General features: G+C 44.4%; 7 protein-coding genes across 7 annotated transcripts; 6 read left to right on the plus strand and 1 right to left on the minus strand.

The window, feature by feature from the left end:
- Nucleotides 1–150: 150 nt before the first annotated feature.
- Nucleotides 151–1,469, plus strand: EAF01_000043 (uncharacterized protein; the record flags this gene model as incomplete). Its single annotated transcript, XM_038908293.1, has 4 exons — nucleotides 151–266; nucleotides 327–405; nucleotides 459–1,250; nucleotides 1,305–1,469. The coding sequence occupies 4 exons, from the start codon at nucleotides 151–153 to the stop codon at nucleotides 1,467–1,469; spliced, it is 1,152 nt and encodes a 383-aa protein (XP_038775199.1).
- Nucleotides 1,470–2,080: 611 nt separating this feature from the next.
- On the minus strand, nucleotides 2,081–4,611 carry EAF01_000044 (uncharacterized protein). The gene is made up of 2 exons (XM_038908294.1): nucleotides 3,889–4,611; nucleotides 2,081–3,790 (listed from the first exon to the last, which is right to left on the minus strand). The coding sequence occupies exons 1-2, from the start codon at nucleotides 4,102–4,104 to the stop codon at nucleotides 2,351–2,353; spliced, it is 1,656 nt and encodes a 551-aa protein (XP_038775200.1). The 5' UTR covers nucleotides 4,105–4,611; the 3' UTR covers nucleotides 2,081–2,350.
- A 142-nt stretch (nucleotides 4,612–4,753) lies between these two features.
- EAF01_000045 (uncharacterized protein) lies at nucleotides 4,754–7,149 on the plus strand. Its single transcript, XM_038908295.1, has 4 exons — nucleotides 4,754–4,943; nucleotides 5,084–5,482; nucleotides 5,541–6,367; nucleotides 6,428–7,149. The coding sequence occupies exons 2-4, from the start codon at nucleotides 5,268–5,270 to the stop codon at nucleotides 6,592–6,594; spliced, it is 1,209 nt and encodes a 402-aa protein (XP_038775201.1). The 5' UTR covers nucleotides 4,754–4,943; nucleotides 5,084–5,267; the 3' UTR covers nucleotides 6,595–7,149.
- Nucleotides 7,150–7,256: 107 nt separating this feature from the next.
- Nucleotides 7,257–8,262, plus strand: EAF01_000046 (uncharacterized protein; the record flags this gene model as incomplete). Its single annotated transcript, XM_038908296.1, has 2 exons — nucleotides 7,257–7,351; nucleotides 7,477–8,262. The coding sequence occupies 2 exons, from the start codon at nucleotides 7,257–7,259 to the stop codon at nucleotides 7,985–7,987; spliced, it is 606 nt and encodes a 201-aa protein (XP_038775202.1). The 3' UTR covers nucleotides 7,988–8,262.
- Nucleotides 8,263–9,506: 1,244 nt separating this feature from the next.
- Nucleotides 9,507–10,073, plus strand: EAF01_000047 (uncharacterized protein; the record flags this gene model as incomplete). The annotated part of the gene is made up of 1 exon (XM_038908297.1): nucleotides 9,507–10,073. The coding sequence occupies one exon, from the start codon at nucleotides 9,507–9,509 to the stop codon at nucleotides 10,071–10,073; it is 567 nt and encodes a 188-aa protein (XP_038775203.1).
- A 3,069-nt stretch (nucleotides 10,074–13,142) lies between these two features.
- EAF01_000048 (uncharacterized protein) lies at nucleotides 13,143–14,302 on the plus strand (the record flags this gene model as incomplete). The annotated part of the gene is made up of 2 exons (XM_038908298.1): nucleotides 13,143–13,592; nucleotides 13,656–14,302. Exons 1-2 carry the CDS (start codon nucleotides 13,364–13,366, stop codon nucleotides 14,300–14,302), a joined length of 876 nt encoding a protein of 291 aa, XP_038775204.1. The 5' UTR covers nucleotides 13,143–13,363.
- A 305-nt stretch (nucleotides 14,303–14,607) lies between these two features.
- Nucleotides 14,608–17,810, plus strand: EAF01_000049 (uncharacterized protein). Its single transcript, XM_038908299.1, has 7 exons — nucleotides 14,608–14,625; nucleotides 14,693–15,101; nucleotides 15,175–16,000; nucleotides 16,053–16,094; nucleotides 16,158–16,321; nucleotides 16,371–16,769; nucleotides 16,822–17,810. Exons 3-7 carry the CDS (start codon nucleotides 15,828–15,830, stop codon nucleotides 16,899–16,901), a joined length of 858 nt encoding a protein of 285 aa, XP_038775205.1. The 5' UTR covers nucleotides 14,608–14,625; nucleotides 14,693–15,101; nucleotides 15,175–15,827; the 3' UTR covers nucleotides 16,902–17,810.
- Nucleotides 17,811–18,765: the final 955 nt, after the last annotated feature.

Genomic DNA, 18,765 nt, shown 5'->3' on the forward strand with positions numbered 1-18,765 from the left:
TAATATTTCTTGATATTGCAGCCTCGCGCTAAAAATGTCGCGTAGAGTGGAATTTCACGACGCGTCTCCCTTGAATACACTTTCTATTATCTAGAATCTAAACTTTCTTGCGACTTGTAAATATTTAAAACCCTCACGATTTTCTTCAACATGGCTAGCTTCTTTGATATCAAAGCTCGTAAGGCGGAAGCTGCTTCAAATGGCACCGTAAATGCAAAAGAAGAAGCTAAGAAAAATAATCGCATGCAACCATGGGTTGAAAAATAGTCAGTCTTTTGTTCCGAGTGCGATCTCTATCTTTGATAGCTTTACTAATGGATTCGTAGTCGACCCAAAGGCCTAGGAGATGTTACAGCGCAAGATCATACCATCACCGTTCTGCAACGCACACTCCAATCCTCCAATGTTAGCACCTTCCTTTCCCCTCCCCAAACCAGCTCTAACATCTCCTCTCCCAGCTCCCACATATGCTCTTCTACGGTCCTCCAGGCACAGGTAAAACATCGACCGTCCTCGCTCTCGCCAAAGAACTCTACGGTCCCGAACTCATGAAATCCCGCGTCCTCGAACTCAACGCTTCCGACGAACGAGGTATATCCATCGTCCGCGAAAAAGTAAAAGATTTCGCTCGCATGCAACTTTCCAATCCTTCGCCTGCTTATCGTCAGAAGTATCCGTGTCCGCCTTACAAGATTATTATATTGGATGAGGCGGATAGTATGACGCAGGATGCGCAGAGTGCGTTGAGAAGAACGATGGAGACGTATAGTCGGATTACGAGATTTTGTTTGATTTGTAACTATGTGACGAGGATTATTGATCCCTTGGCGAGTAGGTGTAGCAAGTTTCGATTCAAGAGCTTGGATAAGGGGAATGCGGTGGTTAGAGTGAGGGAGATTGCGGGTAAGGAGGGTGTGAGGTTGGAGGAGGGGGCGGTGGAAGCCCTGATTAAGTGCAGCGAGGGAGATCTGAGAAAAGCGATTACGTATTTGCAGAGTGCGGCGAGGTTGGTGGGAGCGGTTAGTCCGGAGGGTGAAGAGAAGGACAATGCAGATAAAATGGATGTGGATGAAAAGATGGTCACGGTAAGCAGCGTGGAAGATATCGCAGGAGTTATACCAGATAACACGATTGAGAAATTGGTCAAGGCCATGCAACCGAGATCGAGAGGAGTTGTATATGAAGCTGTATCCAAAGTAGTCGTCGATATGGTGGCAGATGGGTGGAGTGGCACACAGGTTGTCTCGCAGGTATGACTTTCTCCTACCTTGACAAAATGTGATAAGAGCTAACATACACAACAGCTGTACCAAACCATCATCAACTCCGAACTAATCGCCGACTCCCACAAGAACAAAATCGTAGCTCTCTTTTCAGAAGCAGACAAACGTCTCGTGGATGGTGCAGATGAACATCTTACTATCCTCGACCTATCTTTAAGGATATCCAACATTCTAGGCAGTTCTTGATCGATGTTTGACATGATATCATAGTTCCGAAATGTAGCTGGGGGTGGTATATGTATAGCAAAGGTATTGGCGTTAAGGTTACTATGAAAAAGCAGACACGGAAGCGATATTAGGAAAAGCGTATGTAGCTATAGTATGTATCATGACCTACCCCTTCATAGTTTAGATTAATATGAAATAGATAAAGATCAGTATGAGTCTGTGATAATTACCATTGTTATTGTTGAGGAAGGAGATGCTCTGCAATGTAGTTAGTTGCTTCATAGTATCTCTGATTTTAGTTGCATATCTTTTTGACTTGAGAAAATTGTGCATTCTTACTTCAAGTTGAAATTTGAAACGGGACTGGCTTTCAATAGGGGCTCTTAATGGAGATACATAAGTTACGAGGGGGACTTATTAGTGTTGCTTTGTTTAAAGGTAAACACTAGAAGTAAATAGTGATGGCACACCTCGATACTATGGGTGTGACTGGACAGACCATATAAGGTGAATCAAAGTGACTTGTGTCAAATGGGATAGCTAGAGTTGAGGCGGGAGGTAACATGATGGATGTTTCCGAGTGGATTGAGATTACAATTTGGGATGTTGCTTGGACTGCGACTGTGTTCAAATGGCTTGCACATCACAGAAGTCATATCTAAGTAAAGGTTCAAAAGAATGGTATGCATTAATTACATAGTTAAACAAGTGAACTAATCGTAAAAGAATATGGAAGTCCATCCAACCCGGCCATCCAGCACCAAAGTAGAAATGCAAATATACCAACCAACAATCGAGAGCCCACAAAAGAGACGTTTATGTTCATGCCCATCATGTGCTCATGTACTAATATCTTCATCCTCGTTTCTCACCCTTCCTCTTGCTCATTATCAATTTAACTACTCCATCAATTCAAAGTCCGCAGCTCCTTTGACCAACTTCTTCAACCTCTCCTCGATGATCTCTCTTCCCTCGAGCGTCTTCCACACCTCCGAAGGAGCTCCTTTGACCACATCCCAGCTTTTCAGGTTATCCGTTAAGTGACTAAGATCTTCTTGTTTCCTCTCCCACTCATTATCTCTCCTGACCTCAATGCCGGAACTAATCAGTACAAGTGGTGTACTTGCATACTGTATATTCCTTGCACTACTAACCTCATTCTTCGTCAATGAATTGGCGACCAGAGATTCTTGAAGTTTGGCCTTGAGGAACTTTCCACCTTGATAAGCTGAACGTCCAAATACTCGATCTTCTCGGGTGCGGCCGTTGAAAATGGCGCCAAATGTACGATCCAGACCGAGAGGTGAGAGGATACCACGACCCCAGAGAACGAAGCCTCTCTGTGGTGTACCGAGACGGTAGAGAAGATCTTCGTGTAGAGGGTCGATGAGAAGAAGACCTGCAATCTCACGAGCGTGTCGGGAGGAAAATATGCGGCTATAGATGCTGCCTACTCCTGCACTAGCGAGAATCCAGGGGCCTTCTTCGCCTGCACGAGCTAGAGCTTCTGAAAGTGCGTCCGCTGCCATGCCTGCTGAGAATGGAGATGGCGCATTGTCAGACCATGCGATTCCAGGTCGATCAGAATAACAATATCGGCCGATGCTTCCATTGGCAAAAGCATTTGTTGCAATCTGGAGCATGCCATGCTCGAAGGGTCCCTCGCCAGCTTCGAATAAAACTGTTGGGTTCTTCTTGCCCTTTGCATCCGTAAGATTACCTTCGCAATAGACATGTATTTGGTATTTGTCACCATCGACGTAATATCGCTCTCCTGGTGGCGCAAGAGAGGCGTCGCGAGATCTCAGGATGAGTGTAGCCGATAAGAGAATGGTGACGAGAGCTAAAACTATAAGAATGATTGTAGATATCAAGACGGAACACCATTCTCTAAGCGTTCGGCGAGTCTCTGCTCGGCCAGTTAAGCGCTCCTCCTCTTCTATTTTGCCAGCCGCTACGACTCGATCTGTAACAATCGTCCATATAGCTATGAGCAGGGCCCAGACAACACTAGCGATTCCAACCCATCCCTCCTCTACACGAAGACGTGGGACAGCGACAATCATTATCATGTCAACCAATAGAATCACGGCGACGACAAGGCATGTTACTTGTGCGGCTTTGGAAGGCGTCGAAAAGAAGAGAAGCACAATGAGTAGCAGGCTGAGGGTCAAAGTAGTATATGAGAAGTCGAAGAAGCCAGAGCCTCTCGAGTGCATGCCTGGTGGGGAAACAAAGATTGATACCAGCAGCAACACCCACCACAGGAATGTGATGATGGCGAACAAAACCGTGAAGTATCGCAAAAATCGTACGCTCCATAGATTATATGGAGATACCTAGATACATAACCTATTAGCATAAGAGTACAATAAATTTCCCATCTGGAGATTGCAACCTCGGTGGCGGATTAAGCAGAAGGGGGCGAGAAGCTTACAGCTGGATCATCGGGACTCAAGTAACCATCACGGCTTGGTGGAAGTAGACGAGTACGCTCGTCAGCCTCATAAGAATAATGAGGTTGAGGATGTACTTGGTGAGAAGCTACGGGTTCATTCGAATCTCCATTCTGAGAATGGGGACGAGAATGCACACTTCCAGAAGCTGAAAGGTGTTCGCTATCCTTCTTGGAACCCCATAAGGAGGGAACCATGATAACTATGTTGAGGAACTCCTAATTGTGGAGAGACTTCTGCGTCAACAATCACAATAAGCTCTATCGTGAGTGCAGAGATGAAAGGACTGATATGAAATAGTAAGAGATCAAAATCTCCTGAGGAGAAGGATGAAATGAAAATAGATTTAAAAAGGAGATCAATCGTCACCGTGAGATACTAGGTAGGCAGATAGATAACCTAGGCACCGAGAATGTTCAGAGTTAAGACAATGGTAGAAATGAGCTAAAGCTCAAGATCAAGATCAAGCAAGGAAAGAAGATCGTTTTGTTGTTGATCTAAGCCCAATGGAACTGGCGTCGTGCGCGTTGATGAAGCTAGGTAGCTTTTGTGTGTGGTAGATGGCGGTATTTGACCTACCACCAGTATTCTTCTGCTGCTGCCACTTTTTGTTCTTGTTCTTGTTCTTGTTCTTGTTCTTGTTCTTGTTCTTGTTCTTGTTCTTGTTCTTGTTCTTGTTCTTGTTCCTCTTCCCGTCCGTCGTGTTGGTTTTGAATTTTGAGGCTTGATCTATGATCATGGATGGATACCCAGCCCAGCACATATGAAGGAGGGAGAGGGAAGGCCGAGGGAATTGAGAGCGATGATGTCACAGTCCCTTAGCAGTAATAATAATAAGTACTTAGGTAGGTCGGTGCATCGAGACATCGTAGGTGGTTACAACCAACATACATACATACCTACTAAAATAAGGTTGGGCGGTACCACCTACAATGCATACTCTGTACATAAGAAATCATGCTTTTTGGTGCTACTAACCTCAACCAATTGCATTCCCTTCCATCTTCAGGAATGTGTTCAGACGATGACATACTTCGTAGGTACTCCACCATCCATATGCATATACATCCTCGCCGTCTCGATATTACTAAGCAATGCTCTTATCTTATCTCCCGAGGTCCCCATCGAATGGCTGGTGCTTTCTGTGGGTGTGGCTGACGACATCATGGCTTTTAGCTTTTACTTATATCTTCTCTTTTCTCTTTTCTCCACCCCTCGGGAGCTTCACACTCGAATTGGACATTTCTTTAATTCGATTCCCAGTTAATAGCTTAGACTCGAATTTGTTCCCTGACAAATGATTCTCACTACTCGATACGAGTAAACGCCGCAGAGTCGACTTCTGCAAATAAACTTCAAGATGAGCGACTTACAAAGGTCCTTTGTTAAACCTAAGCTACCAAAGTTTGCTCCGCCAGAATTCAATGAGGCCGACGAAATAGAAGAAGAGATTGATGTGCCTAGTGAGCTGCCCGATCTGCCAATAGATGACGATTCTTCCTCGGCGTCTTCAGCTTCATCTACTGGCACCATCGTACCATCCTCGAATCAGAACTATTTTGCTCGACCGCAAGGGTTTGTTCTTGCCTCTTGCTCATTGTTTGTGCCGGGCTGATACATTTCATACCATCAGTGTTCCCAATAAACGAACGATGGACCAGATACCATGGACGACTTATTTTGAACGAGAACTGTTTCTCGAACGCAAGCTGGAAGCGAAAACCATAATACACCATGCATATCTTACATCTCCTGTTGGGTCAGCACCTTTATTTATTACACATCATGGAGCAGGATCATCCGGTCTCTCGTTTGCTGTTTTGACGTCGGAGATTCGAAAAAAGCTACCTTCTGCCGGTGTACTTTCTCTTGATGCTCGAGGTCATGGTTCTACGGATATCTCTCCAGAGGCAGAACTTCTCGATCTTAGTCTGGAAACCTTGAGTTCAGATCTGTTATATATCATCGAAGCCACAAAGGACAAAATGAGATGGAAGCAACTTCCTCCTCTTGTACTTGTTGGTCACTCACTTGGCGGTGCAGTTATTACAGATGTTGCAAAGAGCGGAAAACTAGGCAATTCGGTTCTTGGATACGCAGTTCTCGATGTAGTTGAGGGTTCTGCTATGGATGCTCTACAAAGCATGCAAACTTACTTATCGACTCGCCCACTAGGCTTTCCTTCATTGCAGTCTGGCATTGAGTGGCACATGAGGTCGAGAACAATACGCAATTCGTTGTCAGCGCGGACGAGCGTGCCTGGGCTACTGAAGCACAACGAAAAAGCCACTGGATCACGAGCATGGGCATGGCGCACAAATCTGGGAGCCACTCAACCATTTTGGGAAGGTTGGTTTGTTGGACTTAGCAAAAAGTTTCTTGAGGCCAGAGGTGGAAAGCTATTACTGCTTGCAGGGACAGATAGACTTGATAAGGAGTTGACAATCGGACAAATGCAAGGTAAGAACCATCCTTCTATGTGAAGTCTGAAAAGAGCAGGCTTAGATTGACAATCAATAGGGAAGTATGCGCTGCAAGTTTTCCCTGAGGCAGGTCATTTTGTTCACGAAGACCTTCCTGAGAAGACGGCCATGGTGTTAGTAGATTTCTATTCACGAAACGATCGAAGTGCATTGATATTACCACCAAAGGTTTCAGATCTTATTAAGGCTGGTAAAAGAGTGTGAACTCAGCTAGATATTTTACCGTCTACAGTAAAAGGGATTCGAAAATCGTGAAAGCCATATTGTTACTTCCTCAAAGTCCCTTTAGGAATCAACGGCCGACATCGAACATAACCTCTCGGAATATCGAAATATCTTGGGCTCTCCAAGTGGCCCGTATTTTGAAGTTTGGGGAGCACAGCAGGATGCTTAATGCGTGCACAGCGCATCGAAAATGGGAAAGCGGAATTGCGGCTGATAGATTGTGGGTCTCAGCATCATCCCACCATTACTTTCCATCGAATCAGATATCCTGGTGAGCCTAGGTAGCTTACTACACGTGCGAAATATTCAATACTTCCAAGAGAGAGCAGCGTCAAATTACTTCTCCTAGAATGTCACATTCGTCGAGCCTCAGGGGTCTGACCGTGCTCCGTACAAGGTAACCAATAGATTTTTTTCAACCGTTTAAGAACGGAACCATGGGCTGCTAGGCATCCAAATCATCTTTTGTGGGGGCTGAATAGCATTACTTTAACCCCAATTCTGCGCCTGCTCTTCTACAGCTTTTTTGTGACACTCTCGATAGTCTTTCCATCGTTCTATTTTACGAGAAAAATAATCAAAATAAAGCTTTCATTTCATTGGGTAAACCAATCAACATCACTGTTTTCAATATCTACACAATGCACCTCTCAAACTCACTTCTCGTCGCTGGGCTCATTGCCTTTGCCTCAGCATCTCCGGCTCCAGCTCCAGAGCCAACGACGCCATCTGCATCGTATGTTTGACTTGCCTATTCTACCTACTTCCCCCATAATCTGGGATTTTATTCCCTTTCAAATCCCGTGATATTTTCTATCTGCGCATGTCAACTGCACTTCAACTAACACTCTCTCCCCCAAGTCAAACCCAAGCTCTAGTCGACGACCTCCAATCATACATCCTCGACCTTGCAACCCAACCCATAGTTTCCAGCCTCGCCACCGACACCGCCGCTCTCAGCTCTCTCGAAGCCTTACAAGAATCCCTCCTCTCCGACGTCAGGGATGGCGAAACTCCAAATACATCCGTGTTGACTGCTTTGCCTTCTCCTCTCGCTAGCTTCATCGGTTCCATCTACACGGCTGAAATAAGCATCGCTAGCAAAAATGGGTTTGGCGATTTGATCGCAAGCGAGACTGCTACTGCCACTGAAGCTGCATCTGCATCGGCTACTGGCGCGTCACAGACCGCAAGTGGAACTCAGAAGACTTCGACCACTGGGTCGGCGTCGGCGACGGCGGGATCGGCGAGTGCGAGTGCCTCTGCTCCGGTCACTAATGAGACGGGTGCTGCTGGTGCTTTGGGTGTTGATATGTTGAAAATTTGTGGAGGTTTGGCCGTCGGTCTTGTGGGTGCTGTGATGGCTCTATAATGGGATTCGTCGGTATATATTATGATACATATCATATGACGATTTGAGATTTTTCTAGGGTTTAGAAGCATAATTCATTCATTGATGAAAAATAATGAACTCAGTTACTTTAAAGCTTTTTCCACTGCAATCTTGATCCTGGAGAACATGACTATTACTTTTGAGAACGGGTGAATTCGGAGTGATCTTCGCCGTTGCCCATGTATAGTAAACCTTCTAGAACTTAGAAGTAATAGTTTCTGAGTGTTTGAAAAGACATGCCAATGAATCGTTCCGACAACTTGCCCTTTACCCAGGTGGTAGTGTCTCTAACTCTCGAGTGAGATAAATGGATAAATCACATGACGTTTGATATCTTTGCATATACGATTAATCGGCTCTCTCAACATCCAGTGAGTTCCTATTCGGCGAAAGCGAGTGTTCCCAGAAAGTGGATGTCCTCACAAAGAAATTCGAATAGAAAATGCACTGTTTAATTATATTGATTTTAGATGAGAACCCCTATCAAAGACCTATGAGGATACTTGCTATTCGGGGACACCTGTTCCCCTCGACCAGGAATCAGTCGGCCATTTACAGAGCCGACTGTTAGAGCCGAAGGCACGTCGGTGGTCGTTACGAAAGGGTTAACCGATGAGCCGTACGGGCACGTAGTCGAGTGGACGGAAGGCAGGCCTCTCGGGCGGTTGGTCCGGATGACGGTTCGAGTGTTGGCATTTGAAAGATACTGTTGAGAGTTAGGCTACATTAGAACACATGAACTAGGGATGAAAGAAAAGCCGGTATGGGGTGACCATCTGGAAACAGATGGTTCAGACGAAGTTTGAGTGGAAAGATGGATTTTTATCGCGACAGAGATGTTTCTAGTATCATACTGTATTGGAGGTGCTTATATATTACTGATGAATTCGACATACTGTGCTCAGAATGACACAAACCCCGAAGGTGATTGCCATTACGAGTTGCCTGACCCTCTAGCATTGATTGTCTCTGTAATTGTGGTATTCTGAGCACCTTGACCGAGTTTCTGACCTTATTAGTTTTCAAAATGCCGATTCAAACCATGTTTATTCACTAGGGTCGTGTGACAATTTTTGCGGGCGATGTGATTTAGCCAGGTCTACCGACGAAGGACAACTTCAGGCCTGTAGGGTTCTGTCAATAATATTGTTTTCTGATTTCATTTCTTCTGAATATAGGGACGTGTACCGGTGAGCATGAGGGATATAGACCTAATTCGCGATCAATGGTCTGTTCTATTTTGGAGAACGAAGGCAGAAGAGCAGTGAAGCTGAATAGTATGACGAGATCATTGCGAAAAACACTCTGCCTAGACCGTGACAATTCGATGGATTAATACCGGCTCTTGCAACTTCATCGTCTTCTTTGTATATGAGAAAACACTGCGATACACAAGTTGGAATCCAAATTGCTCATCTATACAACGACACGGAGTTTAAACAGTCACCTCAAGCACCTTATTTTGTGTTTCAACCCCCATCATCTTAAAAACTTTGAAATGTCTTCCCGATCTCCTTCTCGTAGGAAGCCCCCCGGCAACGAAGGAGGAAAACGCAAACATAGAGAATCCAGTAGCGCTTCATCTGGCAATAACAATAGCAATATCCGAGGTAAGAAGCAAGAACGTGCCAAGCCTCCCAAAGAAGAAGATCGTGCAAGAACTGGAGCACGCCCCTCTTCAACAGAACGTTCAGACTCTCAAGGTTCAAGGATAAGCTCAGAGAAATCCCAGTGGTCTTCAGATGGCGAGCTTCCGGAAGGTGTTTCGAGCGCGACAGATCTGGCCATCCATCGGAATCGAGGAGATCACCAGCCATCGTACGATAGTCCACCGCCTCCACGCTCCCCGCCTAAACTTCAAAAAGAAAAGTCACTAGACTCTTTTCCTTCTTTGAGTGAGACGCAGAGCGAGAGAATTCAGTCAAATATTACGCATATACGTATGAAGAAAGGATGGCTGGACCCCAATATCTCAGCGAACGGAGAAGCAATTGCTGAATACGATCGCCAGATCGGAGAACTTGGACGGCAATTGACGCAATTACGGAGAGGTTGGTGTATGTGACTTTAGAAGCAATGATACAGTTCATTGATATAAGAGTCATCGAAGACTTGTTGGAAAAGCAGAGGGTTCTAATACACATATGACATGGTTCCGGAAGCTGGGTAGTATGAATATTGAGTTTAGGATATCTGTATAGTTATCAAAGACTTTAAAGAATATATGAACTACTTTCGCAACACAGACGATCGAGTAAAATCCACATTTGACACGGGTCAGCTCCCCGAGTATCCTAATCCGTCGTGCCGTCAAAAATCTTGAGATGTTGTAGATGTGATAATATACCACTTAGCATGTATGAAATGCTATTAATCTTTACCAGATTTACTATACTTGAATGCAAAGCGAGGAAAAACTTGACGGAAGAGTATCCTCTGCCGGTAGTGAGCTTTCGGGTACACAAGTAATGCGGCAACAATCAAAAGGTAGAACTACTACCACCCAACGGGAAATCCGGAGGAAGGAATTGCTGAAAATTTGGGTCTGTGGGTGTACTTATTGCTAAACAAATGAAAGCGCACGGGAACACATGTCGATCTCGTGAAACAGCTCGCCATTTCCTTCCAACAGATTCGACACTCAAGCGGTTCGTTACTGAACAAAATTGCAAGAACTCTATTTCCAATGTCAAGAAACTGGCAGCTATACCAGTTTTGAAGATGTGGCCATGTTGACACCCCGACTATTCTTGTTCCGTTTCAGCAAACATGCATGTTGCAGGCATCATATCTCTTTCTTGGGCACATGTACGAAGTAGTCGAATTTGGAAATATCGGCGGTGAGGATAGATTGTTCGTCCTTGGTTTGCTGCAACATCCTAGAACAACAATGATGGTTGGGAAGAAAGACTAGAAGAAGTAGACGAAACAGACCATGCTAGGACAGGTATTTTCCCTCGATCAAACCGAGATCGACAACCTCAGCGCCCGCAAACTGGCGTTCGTTGCGCTCAACCTTATATTTATTGTCGTTTCAACTTTCGACTCAAGCTCGGCTCTTCAAAAGTCGCAAATTGTGCCACATCGAGTTGTCATAGCATTTCCAATTCTTCAATTCCGTAGATAAGAAAGACAGCAAAACAGAAGAAGTCTGGGCCCACGGAACGAACGAACAAATTGCATCAACAAAGCCCGAAATTCATCAGCAAAACAAACACACCCTTGCGACCCCCTCGCTCACAACGTCACCCAAGATCGTTTTAATTTGGATTTCATGGCAAAAACAAGGAGGATCCCACAGGTCATATATTGCCCAGGAAGAGGATTCAAATTTCCCCGCGATTTATGCGTTTCAGTCTTTGTTATGGGATAACTCGAGACCCAAACATGAAGTCATCGTATTTTTTTCTTCAATCAAATGCTGGATGTGTAGCAATTAGCAAGATGGTCAAGATGACATTCATTTGAATTGCTGAATCAGTGGTAGAACATGTCCCAGATGGCGAGGTGTACCGTGAAGTCGGCGAAACATGTTTTAGATTACTGCTGGACAAAATGCACCCTCGGTATTGTAAGTCCTATGCTATAATCTAACCGACAGTCACCGTACGTAAAGTCTACGCGTAGTCAGACAGTTGTTCAGGCTTCTAGAGTCACAGCGCTTAAACGTTGCAGTTGGTTGGTATCGATCCGTTTGGAAGTTTCCTCGCTCTGTCGAAATGAGCGACGGCTAGACTGGAGAAAAGTGGTATCAGACTATCAGTCTACCAGTCCATATCCTAATTATCTCATGGTAGGTAAGGGGGTGTTTTCCGTCTCTGACTCTCTTCGAAGTCAATCACCGAGAGATGCTTCAACTTGGGGAGAAGACTCGAGAGCTAACAAGCGAAACCCAGTGCTATCTATCCACTCAGTGTACCAAGCAAAGATTGATCAGTGTACTCCGTGAAAATCATCTTCTGTGCGCGAGTGGACACTTGCAAGTTGAATCACTATGCCTTGGTTGGCCACATCATTATTAATCTCGTATTTTTAAAAGTCGCAATCAAAAGTGTAAAAGTCAAACAACATTTTGAATTCAACCCAATGAATTTTTCAATTTTTTTTATCAATAACGAAATTAATAACATAAAGTTTGGTGGCTGACGTTAAAAAGAGTATAAATGATTAGAGTCGGGACACTTGGTACGCGATACTCGATACTCGATGTAAAGTTTTTTTTGAGACGACACCGAGTGTCGTGAAGATGTATGTTTGGTGTTTCTGCGTATTTAGGATATGCTTACTCAATATGATTGAGCCTTGCCTTGCAAATACGCTTCATCCACCCCTTTCGTTCCCGTTTATTGGTGGTGCAAAAGCTAAGCTTCTATCTACTGCAGTCTGCAGCAAACACTAGGTTCCATGTAGGTCCTGCCTACCTACATCGTACAGGGGAAAGTTAACTGTTTTTCGTAAGGCTCAGGTACCCTTTCCATTAGTCCTGGTCAACCAATGCATTAACGCATCCTAGAATTAAGGTTATCCGTAGGGAATTCTAAGGAGTGAGCGATCGGCTTGATTATATGTACTTTGTACGATAGATTTGGACTCTTGAATCTTGATGCGGACTTTTGGGTATCGATGAAGGGGTTAACCGAAGAATATCTGATATTCATTCAATACATTATACATATCATCCATATCATCATCTCATCATCTCATCATGAGACGATAACATGCATTAAAACAGTATAACAGTATGTACGTACCATGGAAGTGAGTAAAATTAACCCTTGTCGTACTAATTTCCTTTTTCAGGGTTTTATCCTCAGTAATTACCTATGCTTCCAACATAATCCTCGAATCAAAATGATTTATAGCCCACCCAAGGCACATCTCGTCTAATAACCCTCCGCCTCAATTCCATCCTCCGTCGACCAAATCTTACACCAAACTCACTCAAATCTCCCTTGTGTCAATCATCAGTATGTCGAATCTGGCTCCGTGTAATAACTTTGTAACCAATCCAGATCCAACATCCTGACTTTAGCGTTGAAATCCTTCTGCTATTAAAATGTATAATTATATCCCAGCCTAGAACACTCCCGAGCCACCCCCCTCCCTCCCCATAAGTAAGAAGTGGTGCTGCCAAGGGTAATGGCACATGCACCTGTAAGTTTACGAAATGAGAAATTGGTTTAAAGAATCCTCTCTTTCCAGTTTCTGCCATCCTTTTCTTCCTTCTTATTCACTACAAACTGAAAAATAATAAAAGAGAATCAATCCTTTTTCCCTCTTTCCCAACCTTAATCTTTTGTATCTTTGATACTGTCCATTCTTTGAATTTCTTCTCAATCAACCCTTAATATCAAAATGCGTTACCAATTCGTTTCCGCCGCCATCTTAGCCTCCATCTCCTCCGTCTTTGCCCAAACTGCTGGCTTTGACGCTATCTCCGTTCCAACCAGCGGTCAAGTCGTCAGTGTTGGAGATGTTTTGGATATTACCTGGGCTCCTAACTCCGTCTCCGGAACTGTTACCATCAAGCTTTTGGAGGGTGCTTCCCCTGCTACCTTGAACTACGATCCTGTCGTCGTTGCCAGTGAGTCACAATTCCCCTCTATGTATTGAAGATCAGGACAGTTGTACTAACAAATATACTCAGCCTCCGTCAACAACTTGGATGGATCATACAAGTGGACCGTCCCAGCTTCCGTTGGTAGCTTCGCAACCTACGGTATTGCCATCTTCCTCGATTCCGATGTCAACACCTTCCAATGGTCATTCCCATTCGTCATCAAATCCGCTGCCTCCTCCTCTTCCTCCGTAATCGTTTCCACCACTGCCCCATCATCTGTCGTCACCTCTGCTACCACTGAGCCACACGCTGCCTTATCTTCCTCCACCAGCTCTGCCTTCTCTAGCATCTCTGGTATCCCAGGTGGATGCAACCCAGCCCACCCAGGATCCTGCCCAAGCTCCTCCACCAGCGCTGTCTTCTCTAGCATCTCTGGTATCCCAGGTGGATGCAACCCAGCCCATCCAGGATCCTGCCCAAGCTCCTACTTTAGCACCGTCACCACCGCTACCGCCACCCCAGCTCCAGTTCCTACCGCTGCCCCAGCCACCAACGGAACTGCTTCCAACGGAACCTACACTGCTCCTTCCGGATCCAACGTCACCTTGAGCTCCGGTGCTTCTGCTACCAAGACCGGTTCTGGTGTTGTTGTCGCTACTGGCGCTGCTTCAGCAAAGGTCGCCACTGGCTCCTTCGCTTTGTTGGGTGGTCTCTTTGCTGCTTTCGTGTTGTAAATCATTTCTCTTCGTGCCGTTAAGATTTGAGATATAATAGATAATACCATGATAGATATATATCAGCATTCATTGGTGGATATAATCAGTTGCACTGGGATTATAGAAAATACAAAGGACATACAAAATGCATTGCGCGGCGCTAGACAGCAACACAACTTTCCTTGAGTCTGGTTTGGGTGCAGATTTAAAGCTTCTGGTTACATAGGATTATAGGGTCAACAAATGTTATGATAAACTTTTTTTACGTACCCATCTCAAGTTTTAAGAATACCCCGTGTTATTTAGTTAATGATGGATGGATCTTGAGGATCGTTGCAGTGGTTTGGCTTTTTAGAATGATGAATGAAGTCAGCATTTTTGATCTCTATATTATATTTGCGCATACAGCGACTGACAAGTGACCATTGTGCCTGATGCTTGTGATATGTAGAATAACTTGGTCAAGAGAGTTGTGCTCTGCCAACTTTCCAGCGGATGTCTTGGGCAGCCCAAAATCACTCATGCTTCCAGTTGTGGTTTCCTTCATCTTACCCACACCATCACAATCAACCCATTCCCCTAGGTACATGGAGATGTGGAGGATTCTATGCGTTTCGTTTCAATCCTTCAGAGTCATCTATGTCGATATGTTTTAACTTCATATACAACGTTATCTTAAACCCCATCAACCGGAAATAGAACGTCGAATGACGATGGGAATCAAGAGGTCTCAACTTCAGAGCTTCATCCAAGTCAAGACTGCAATAGATTGGTTCATTCCGTCGTAGTGCGAGGATAGATACCATTTCAGTTTTTGATCTCTGCGTCTGTAGTTAGATCTCGTGAAATACTAGGCATGGTGTATTGGAAAGAAGAAAAAAGCTTTGAAGATGACCTTTATGACTTAGTATCGTTTCAAGATTTCAGAGGAACGAGCACTCGAAATCGTGTCATTCTACACCCATATGCTGGATGATCAGTCATATCATATGCAGTACCTAGATCTAGCGGGCAGTAGAAACTTCATTTGGCCGTGACACCTAGCTCTTGTTCCAGACCCGCTGAATCTCCTTGAATCAGTTCCGGGCCACAAAAGTAAATGAAGAGGATTGCGTCTGTCGTAGAAGAAAAGTCGTGGTATTGTTCTGATTGAGTTCCGGGCTAGAAAGTGCGGACGCCTGCATTATCGAGACTTCTTGATGTGTATCAAAGTATCTGCTCGTACTAGGTAGTAGGGATAACACCGCATCTTAAGTACGCGATTATATATTGAAAAAATGATCAAAGATAAGTGGAGAGTTAGAAAATCTGTACGCTGTCCTCGGGAAATTATTATAAAGTACTAGATATTAGATAACGTATTGAACCTTGCGCTGCTGTCGACACCCCGCGGCGGGGTAAGGTGGGTAGCACTGAAACACCAGCATGATCGCCCATTAAGAGATATTCATCAACCTTCCCGCCTTCATTTATAAATTACCTTCTTCCCTTGCGAAACCGTAATACAAACTCATTTACCTTCAATAATAAGCTCATAAAAAGTATGTCACCAACGGCGACTTCTCTCGACAATGAACTCGCAAATAATAGTCGAGTTGGTGCAAGGGGGTCGACCGTGTCGGGCAAAAAGCTCAAAATCAGGTCGTACCCGAGGTTCGAAAGTTTAGAAGAAGAGAGATTATATCGCAAACAGCATTTGGCTGCTGCATTTAGGATGTGAGATTCTTCTAAAATCAGTGGTACTTGTATTATTATTGATACATGTCAGATTCGCGGATCGAGGTTTCGATGAAGGGGTTGCTGGCCATATGTGAGAATGCCGTCGAGTAGTATTCTAGTCGCCGATGATAAGAAGCTAATTATGTTGGAATAGATCAGTTCGTGACCCCATTCTCACTGATCACTTTTGGCTTAATCCCCTCTCTCAACATTTCTCTCAAATCTGTGTCTCGGACCTTATTTTGGTGAACGAAGATGGCGATGTGGTAATTGGCGATGAGCCAATCAATGCTGCGGCGTTTGCCATTCATTCTGAAGGTACAAGAACTCCACAGTCGGACAGTTCAAGATAGCTGATATTTTGCAGTTCACAAAGCTCGTCCCGATGTACACGCTGCTTGCCATGCCCATTCTGTCTATGGCAAAGCCTACAGCGCATTCGGTCTTCCTCTTGATATGATAACTCAAGATTCTCTCCGCTTTTACAGGTCACATAGTGTATATGACAATTTTGGGGGAATTGTGCTTGACCGTGAAGAAGGTATTCGTATCGCCAAAAGTTTGGGCAACGGCAAGGCGTGCATTTTACAGAATCACGGACTGTTAACGGTGGGTCAGAGTGTGGATGAGGCAGCCTTCTGGTTCATTAGCCTTGATAAAACCTGTCATGCCCAGCTACTTGTTGATGCTGCGGCTTCAGGTAGTGGGAAGGTGAAGAAGATTATTGGAGATGAGGAGGCAGCTTTTACTTATAATCAAGTCGGAGGTATTTTTGGCTTCTGTTCGGGAGGAATTTACAGATTGCTGACTCGATATAGGACCAGAGAAAGGGTGGTTAGCATTCCAAGGCTACTATGACGAAATCATGGCCAAGACAGGTGGGAGTTTCCTAAAGTGACAGTGCAGAGTGAAACGGAGAGGGAATCTAATCCGCCCGATTGATGATCTGATATACTTCCATATATTATTCGCAGGCGCTGTCGTGACTTGAAGTACCGTCTAGTGTTGATTTTACCAGTTCATACACATAGAGATCTCGAGGACCGAAGTTTTTGATGAATGCTCTTTCGTCTGTCGCTTATTCCGAGCCATATTGTTCAATGTTGTAATTGCAGGCGCTTCCCATGCATGAAGCAATCAGAAGCATGCAGGTCTCCGTTTAGGACGCAATTGTTTCTCCGAACATGCGACTAACACGACAACCCTTCGAAAAAATATCATCCCAAATCTTAATGAGACAATATTCAGGAAGTTTTCTCCCGTGTCCTGCATATTTACAATGATCGGGCATACATATCTGTCATATGTATTGCAACATCGAGTAGAGTTTCCACAGTGAGCACGAAAGAGATCGCGATTATCATGCACCCATGAATTCGGGACTTCCTTGTGAGCATCCGGTACCGATTATTCGGAAATGTTAGGGAATGGTGGCTGAAGAAGGGAAAATGAGATTGAAAATGGGGGATCGCTCTTCTTGGGTATAGATATCTAGAGGTGGGACTGATGAGATGTTGCCCAAGAGATGTTTGGGTAGCGGCCAGTTATCATCCATGAATAAGACATGTAGCTATGCCCTGTCATGGAGCTGACCGACCCAAAGAGAAATTGAGGTAATGCATGTGACATGACGATAGCGAGGCTGACCACTATCGAGACCTACGTGGTAAAATATGAGACTACTCTGTTAGAGGTTAATCAGCATCCGCAGTGATTTTTCCGTTTCTTCTACTCATTCACATCTTCCTGTTCACCCTCTTGGCTAACTTATCCTCGGGGAAATGTCGACTACCTAGGGACTGAGAGGAGAGTGGAAAGATCTTGGTAATTCAGAGTGACATAGACATGGAATGAAATATCTTAGATTACACCAAATGCATGTTCTTGCAGTATCTTCTGCAATGTAACTATGACTTGTTAGTGATCGAGACGATGTACCCATTACCTCGGGAGATGATGGTCGATGTAGATCTCCAATGTACCGGATCTTTGGAGTTATGAATTTCTTGTCTTGTCTTGGTGAAGGAGTCGATGCCGAATTTGAGAAGCAGAGAATTGATGACTTATTGATCATTCCGTTTGGAATGTAATGTAATCTTGTTGGTAGCTTTTAGCTGTCAGGTAGGTATGATATTGATGTACAACAGCACATATACCTGGTAGCGAGGTAGTATATCTGTACCCTCCCTCCACCCTCTCTGTAATCGATGCAAAGTCTGTAGTAAGGCTCGAGACAACCTAGAAGATCCGCCATTGTGTTATTATTCATCCCATCCTGACGGTCACCACCGGAAAGATTTCTTTTATTTTCCCTTGCCATCCTGGAGCCATCCTTGAGCCATTGCATACAATATAACAGAACAGGTCGGTAGGTCGGTATACTCTTTGTGTATTGGGTGTGGTGGTGTGGGTGGTGCCTTAGCACGTTTATTAGGTTATCAGACAAGCTTATTATTTGGCTGCCCCTCCCCCACCACTGATAATAAATATTCCAAGGTTCTTAAAGTTCATACTTCATCCACATTTATTATTCTTCCTACAGTATTAACATGACCGCCGACCGTTGTCACTAGGTAGGTAATTCACTTCATTCAATTCTTCTTCTAAGACCTTCACACTTCCTTCAACACCTGGTCACTCCATATCAATATCTACAACTTTGATCAAACTTCCATCGCGTCAGCTTAACAATCATTCTTCGTCTTTGCAAAGACTTATTATTGTTACTGTATTTCCACTTCTATTCTACATACAGTCTGCCT

The sequence above is a fragment of the Botrytis porri genome (genome assembly GCF_014898465.1).
Source record: "Botrytis porri strain MUCL 3234 chromosome Unknown BPOR_001, whole genome shotgun sequence".
NCBI classification, from domain to species: Eukaryota; Fungi; Ascomycota; class Leotiomycetes; order Helotiales; family Sclerotiniaceae; genus Botrytis; species Botrytis porri.